We start from the raw sequence: 7866 nt of genomic DNA on the forward strand, positions 1-7866 counted from the left end.
ACAGTAGAATATTCATGTAGCAGATTTTGCCAGACATATTAGCTCTGATGGAAAGTTCAGGCTGAAATGTGTGTCGTCTTCCAGTTTCTCTAGACGTGAGATTGACGAGCCGTTTTGACACCTCCCCTCCGCCCATATTTCCCTTCGAGTGGGGATTTCTGAGCGTGAAACGGTCGAGCAGGTTCTTGATTCAAGACCCACACTGTGCAAACTAAAGGAAGCGGTTGGATCAGGAGGTGATGGCGGTTTAAGAAAATCACACTGAAAACTCCCTGAAGAGATATCTGGAAAGTCACAGAGAGAGAACACAAGAGGCAGAGAACCATGAAGGATCTGCGGCAGTGTGTGAGCTTCCCATGCGGTGATGTTAAATTCAGAGTGTTGTTTGAGATTTCATGCATTTCAAATTCCGACATGTCTCAGATATGTATAACAGGTATTGATAGTTTCTGTAACATACTGTCTATTTGCACTGTGCACAACAAATACAAAGCTCCACTGGCTTTTCAATTTGCAAGGGAAAACGGCTAAATTGGGAGTGACGACATTCCAAGATCTCAGTTCCAACTTGTGAGGTAAATGGAACATACTCCAACATTTAACTTAAAATCCAATTTGTCTGCATCAAAACTAACTATTAAACTCAATACTATGCAAAAGCAATTTGAGTTTCCAAGTGATGCCCAAAAATACAATCTTATTTAGTTTTTCTAATTGTTAACCGGGTCAATGTGCAAAAAAAAAAAAAAAAAAAAGAGCAAACTGCACAGGTTTTAATAGCCGTAACTGTAATACGGCTAAGTTGGTTGTGAAGTGATTCCACTAAAATCCTAATTGTAAAACACTAAACATGCAATTTTCCTTACAAAAAAAAATAAAAACATTAGCTATCAACATCTTCATATTAACAAAAGTCTAGGTGGCAGTGGGATGTATTTTTATTAATAATGAAAATATTAATAAAAATATGAAGTTTGCATTTGTTTTAGTGCAGCAGATTTTAAATGGTGAACTGAAATCATTTTGGTCATCACTTACAAAGTTTGCTGTCTGCTGTTTTCAGCTGAAAAAAAATATGAAATGGTTTAGAAAGAACACTTTTAGGCACAGACTGTGTGGCCATGATGAAAAAGCACTTGAAATGCTTTTACGGTCTGGAACGTTGTTAAATATGGTTATTGCCCATCTGAAATTAGTGAAAAATATATATAATCATGCTTAATTATGCACGAACGAACTCTTAATGCACGTTTTAAGATGTAACTGATCATTACATGTCTTCCTCTGCTGCTTGGGTGCTAAGCCCCGTCGTTAACCGGCGGGTTTCAAGTAGCTACTGCTTAAAATGTGGCTGTGTAGAAGCATGAGACCGAACAAAGGAGACCACCAAAATCCAGGAGTCAAAGCTCTGGATCCACAGCAGTATGAGAGCCTGAAAACATTAAATCACATATTAATCTGACATCTGACTGTAATCCCAGCGACTCTATTCCTGGGATTTAATCCTAGACAGAAGACATTTAGAGCTGGGATTAAAGTGGCTGCCATTCCCAGACCATTCCCACTCAAATCTCCGAGATGACGAGAATCTACTAATTAAATCAAGGAAACGCACTTTTAATGTTAAATGACATTTAAGATGTCATTTGATATGACATCTTAAATGAAATAACCCAGATAAAGAGTTTTTATACTACTGAATTTTTACATGATTTATGTTGTATGTACTATGTGCAAACCATTAAACATTAGAATTTTAATGCATTTAAAAAAAACACCAAGGCAAAGTGTCTACATTTATGTTTGGGTGGAAGCTGGAATATCTGGAGAGAACCAATGCTTGAACTAGGACCACCTGCAAACTCCATGCACAAACGTTTCTGCTCAAGATTCAAACCAAGGACCTTCTTGCTGCAAGGCAACTGCTCATAATTCACAAGAGGCCAAAATGTTCCACAAATGGAGATGAAAAACACAACTGATGGAAATGGGGTTTAATGAACAATTTTCAAAAAATTTCTATACAATTAAGTACTATTTTACATCTAATTTTAGTATTTTTATGACTATAAATAATCAGATTATAGTGGACCCCCACTGTTCACAAAGTGTAGGGGTCACAACTGTCTGCAAATAGCTAAAATCCACAAATACATTAAAGACCTTCTACAAACACATCTAACTGCCTGTTTCAATACTTCGGATGCCAAATATAAATTAATATCCATTAATACACACAGTGGAAACAGTCTCAGTGCTACACATAAGCAGATATCAACACCCTTAATTATTTCCGCTTTTGGGAGACACAGCCAACCAGCACCAGGAAAAATGAATGGCCCTCCTGGATTGGCTGCTTTGCAGACGCCAGCCAATAATGTGTTAACTCGCACTGCGCCGAGGTATTTCAATGGAGGTTTCCGTGAGAAGGTGGATTATTTCTGCGAATAACTTGGTGTCAGGTTGAGTTCTGAACTGTGGCTAGACAGGAGTCCACTGTGCTTAAAAACCAAGAGAAACAGCTAACTGCTTTGAGTGGGATTTTTTTTTTCTTGCATTGTTGCTCTCTGACTGATGGCTGGGGTCAGTGAGTTTGCTCATGTTTGCTCGTGTTCTGTTCAGTTTATAGAGCTGAACATCTCTTCAGCATAAGTCTGCATGCCTCTTGACTCAACAACAGATTATGACCGTTAAACCTATGGGGTTGAGTGAGCTATGCTTCATTGTCTGCCCAGTTACAGTCAAATTAAAAGACATGGTGCAGTTTTTTTTGTTTTTTTGTGCAGTGCCTGTCATGTGTTTTTTAAGTGGGAGCGCTATATCACCCGTGACACTCTCATCTAACTGTCAAGACGAGGAATGAAAATAAAAACTAAAAAAGCTAAACCCACAAAGATAAAAGTCAGACGACGAGGCTGGGCGACGACGTTAGACGGGCAGATTCCTCTGGGGGGGCAAAATGCCACGGGAGTCCCAGTGGGACCGGCTTCTGCAAGCACGCTGCAGCACACTGAGGGAGGGCGATAAATCCGAGAAGTGCCGACGGAGCAAAGCGACCAAAACAAAGACGCAGAATAATGTTCATGGCTGCAAATCTCCGTCTCTCGTCCCCTGTTATTTGATGGGAGTAGAGGAGAGGCAATTACATCTCCGTGTGTGCTGCTGCTATTTTGACACGTCTGTTTGCTTTTCTTTCCTGAGCATACCCCCGAAAGGACCGACTTTGTATTGTTGCCCTCGGGACTCTGCAGAACTCTCACCTCTGATAGCATCACAGAAGAAGAGAGCAGAGGTTCACTGGCAGCTGGCAACAAAGCAGGGCTGCGATGCCTTCCACAAGCTCTCATACCCCTGAAGGGTTTTTTTTTTTTTTATGTTTTGTCAGATCACAACCATATACTTTGAACAATTCGCTGCCTTCCTGCTACTCTGACATGAGATTTGTTGAGTGAACGACTAGTAACTCACTGTTTGAGAAGCTCAGACCTTGGGATGTTGGTTTTATGCACTAATCCGGCTGCAGACGTCTCTACAGCGCACCGTCACTGACCTGTCTGCTGTCTTCATTGGTCTTTACAATGCTGCTTGTTGCCTAATGGTCTATGCCACCACAAACTATCATAAATATTTCGCCGTCACTGCATCATTGTGTGCAATATTCACATTGCAAGTTACTGATTGGAGCGCAGTAATTGTTGGCTACTGTATTCCAGGAGTTGTTAACTTGCATTTTACATGCTAATTCAATATTTAGCCAAGTGAATGGAGTAGCCTCACAGGAAATGCTCACACCAGACGCTAATGACACGGCCCAAAATGCTAAAAGTCACAGGGTGACGCAGCCGCAGATGAGACAGAGAGGAATAGAGAAAATGGGAGTGTGTGGCAACTGACAGTGTCATCATAATATTTATCAATGTTATCTCCAACACAACATTTCACCCCCCCACCTATCCAGTCAAGTTATCCAGAGTCCTGCAAATCGCCTCATTATTTGACTCAGGCCGTGTTGAAACAAAGTGTCTGTGTCGTCAACAGCCAATCAAACACACTCTGGCTCGCTGTTTCAACCTGAGGAAATGTGAACACTTGTACAGGGATTTGTAACGACTTTCTTTGATCCACAAAGAAAGAAGTTCTTGTGCTGTGAAGGAAACTGTGTGTCCGTCCGTGTCCCCCTCCGTGTGATTAATGCTCCAGTAATCTCCGCTCTTGCTTCAGTGAGCTCCTGCTGATGGCGCACTAAATCAGACAGCTCCGCAGTAGTGCTGGACCGACTCGCGCTCTTTTCTTCCATCCCGCATCCACGTTAGGTCTCTTCTCCTCTCGCAGTTCCTTTGTCTCTCTCCATTCCCGTCAAGTTAGCAACACTTTTTCAGAGAATCCAACTTCTCCTTTTTTTTTTTTTTTTCACTGATTCGTTATCTGTTCCCTTCTCCACTCCCTTCTTTCATCACTTTCAATCAGTCCTCTATTTGGTTTATCCCACGCTGCTGTGCAGACGCAGCCTCCCTGTCACAGATTGTTGCTGACACAACGCTTGCTCAGCAACCACACATTTACACACAGACGTTCACGTATACAAGTACATGGGTGGCGTGGAGCTCACAAAGGTTGCTGGTGTCGAGTTAAGTGTTTGCGGCAAAACAGCAGCGGCGTGTTTGCCTGTAAACATGTAAAGTCGTGACCAGGTCAAATTAGCCTGGCTAAACCTGTCTTTGTCCCACGGTAGAGATCAAGCGGTGGCCTGGCTTTCTACAAAAAACAAGTCAAATAACAGGGTTTCCCCCTTTGTGAGTGGGTTTTTAAATTACAATCAATGTGTCTTAATTTATCAGATGGGGGGCCAAGGGGGGGTTTCCTGGCATTTCGATTTATTTCTTAAAAATGACTACTTTGTTTCAGAAAATAGGAGTCCAAATAAAAAAAAGGTGATTTAAAAAAAAAATAAAAATATTTTAAAAAATGCTATCACCTTTCAGGTAGTCCATTACAATCAGTAAACTAAACCCCCAACATGTCATTAGGTCTCATGTTTTCTTGCCGCTAACCGAAGCCGCAGAAAACGTCTCTTTATTTGCAGTGTTTTATTGTTGCAGCATGAATTCCAGTCTCTGTCCTCCAGTTTCTTTCTGGTGAGAGTGGGAGCACTGGGAGGCAGAGCTGGTTGGACAAGATAAAGGGATTTACGCAGAAGGATTCTGGTTCAGTCAGAGGCGTGATGTGGTTGGGTATATCCATACCCAACACACTTATCGACATGCTCCATTTTTTTTTTTTTTTTTTGAGTATAAGCAGAGTCGACCCAAGGCACAAAACCTAAGCTGCAGCTCAGCGAATCTCCTCCTGCTGGCCCCCAGCCCAGCAGGGGGCCCCAAAAGGTGCTTTGACTGCATGCGGAAGTCAGAGCTTTAAATTTGTAACTTTGACGATTTATATATATATATATATATATATATATATATATATATATATATATATATATATATATATATATATATATATATATATATATATATATATATAAATTGCCACGCAATTTGTACTGATCTTTCCTCTACAAACAGAGCTGTGCAAAATTCAAATGGCAAATTTACTGGAACTCACTTGTGCTGCCACTTGCGTCTTTGATAGAGTCCGATGATTTTGTGGACAATAACTGGAGACTAATAAGAGTAAGTTGTGACATGAGCAAGAAACAACTGTGTGCTGTTATATGTTTAATAGAAGAATTTGAATCTTAAATCTAATTTCACAGGTCGTCCCACGCAAATCTGGACCGCCTCTGTGGCCAAACAACAGCAGAAATCAGTTTGTCATCTTGCCCTGGATGCCCTTCACTCATACTGAACCAGATAGGAAAATATATATATATATATTTTTTTCAATATCAAGTGAAATGCAGGATTAGGAACCACGTGTAACTAAAACAGTCTTCAGTTATTATTATAAAAGGCTTCACTTACTTTGACACTTGAGTCCCTGCGCTGTGATCTGTCTGCTGCAGGCGTCACACCAGTCCTGCTTCACTGGCTTGGTCTCGAACCGGTGTCCTTCACCTCTCTCTGCCCTCACTCGGGGGTCCATCTCTCGGGGGAAGATGGACCAGGCCTCCCTGCGGTGAGGCTCGGTGCGGGCCAGCTTCACCACCCCAGTCTTGCCCTGAGTGAGCCGCTCCAGCGGCAGTCCGCGGCGCTCTCCGGGAGGCGAGACCGCGGATGAATCGCTCTGTTGTCCGCTGTGACCGTCTCCATTCCGGGAGCCCCGTCTCCCGTGCGACCCGTCCCGGTGCCGGTGTGCTCTCCTCGCTCTGTTAGTCGTGCCGCTTGGCATGGCGCAGACTCCGGGCTCCTTCGGCGATGCCCCCCTGCGACAACTCGTGTTTTGGTTTGGGTCACACCTCATGTAGCCATTGGTGATGTGCCCGGCCATCCCTCGGGCAACGCTGCCGCAGCTGCCCACTTGTCCATCCTGCGTGGGGCTACGTGGCGCTTGGAGGCCGGCTGAGGCACCGCAACCTCCCGCGGGCATCATCCCTCCAGCTGGTCCTGGACGCCGTAAAGGATGAGTTCGCAACTCCTCCTCAGCAGCGTCCGAGCCGCTCTCCGCGCCGCTCCCGGCGAGCATCATCTTCTCCCAGGATGACCTCCTCGGCAGCGTGATTTTCTTCTTGGTGCCGGACAGTTTGAAGAGCAGGATCGGCGGTTCCGAGTCCAATCTGTGTGGACCGGGCTGCTGCCCCACCACGCTCACAGACGCCATTACGCTGCGCTCCCCGTAATGATTGTGTGTTTGGCTGCTGGGAGTGTGTAGGTATTTGACAGCTGAGTGTTTTCGGTCCGTGCGCCGAATGTAAACTCAGCTGCCGCCAGTGACAAATCTGTCGTAGTGACGCGGGGGATCAGGAGCATTAAATGCCGGGCGCGCGCCACAGTTCGGAGCGTCGGGGGCGCGCTCTCGCTCACACAGGTTCACGCTGAGGTTTTCACTAGAGAGCCCGAAACTTTCTGAGAAACAGTTCACTAGACGATTTGGTTTGTGTTTTTGCCTCCTTTTTCCACAGACAAAACAAGCAGAAATGCTGAATTACTCCCTAATACTGAAAGTAGAAGTTATCCTCCCCGAGTTAACACTTTATCTTTTTAAACTTTAGAGGAAAGCTACAAAAATATCTAAAAAAAAAAACACACACAAAAAAACAATGTCCTCGTTAACTTTTCTGGAATTTAGCAGACAGAAATAATTTGGGTAATTCTAACTTACCTAACACAAGAGAGGCGCTTGGTAAGATTTTTAATTATAGAAAATCTGACTTTATATATGATTGATTTATTCAACAGACTCATGGTCCACATGCACAACAACAAATAAAAATGTATAATATATATAATGGTCAGGTTTCATGAATATAAAATCTTCAGCAATCTTTTTCTGCCAAACTGGCTGAGTCAACTTGGTTCGGATGCTGCCACCATGAAAGATCAAACCCAAATCATGAGCCCAGTCCTGCCAGAAAACCCAATCAGAGCAGATCCAGCATAACATCAGTGGGGAGAAGCAGGAAAGAAAATACCAGGCTCTAAGGATGTAATAATATGCTCGGTTAAAATGAAGCAGAATGAACTCAGAATGAAACACTGTACTGGAAAAACATATAATACACAGTACAAGCTGAAAAAAAAAATAGATTCAGGAGTGTGTTAATATTGTGTGTATGGAAACCAATCAGATGGAATCCAAACAGATTAACAGTTAATGGTTTCAGGGTTATTCTAGTCAAATTCTGCCTTTTTCATACTTTGTGTTTTATGACTGCAACTGAAACTGAACGTTTCTGTGCTTTTGATATCCACAAACAACGTCAAT

General features: G+C 43.1%; 1 protein-coding gene across 1 annotated transcript in view; it reads right to left on the minus strand.

The window, feature by feature from the left end:
• Positions 1–6917, minus strand: part of rassf5 (Ras association domain family member 5) — a 35346-nt gene extending 28429 nt beyond the window's left edge. Inside the window, exon 1 of the mRNA XM_015050200.1 lies at positions 5967–6917. Coding sequence (XP_014905686.1) covers positions 5967–6762 — 796 coding nt within the window. The 5' untranslated portion in view covers positions 6763–6917. The remainder of the gene's footprint in view (positions 1–5966) is intronic.
• Between the last annotated feature and the right edge of the window lie 949 nt (positions 6918–7866).

Source organism: Poecilia latipinna, unplaced genomic scaffold, assembly GCF_001443285.1.
Source record: "Poecilia latipinna isolate Pla-1442-1.1 unplaced genomic scaffold, P_latipinna-1.0 Scaffold48, whole genome shotgun sequence".
In the NCBI taxonomy this organism is placed as follows: Eukaryota; Metazoa; Chordata; class Actinopteri; order Cyprinodontiformes; family Poeciliidae; genus Poecilia; species Poecilia latipinna.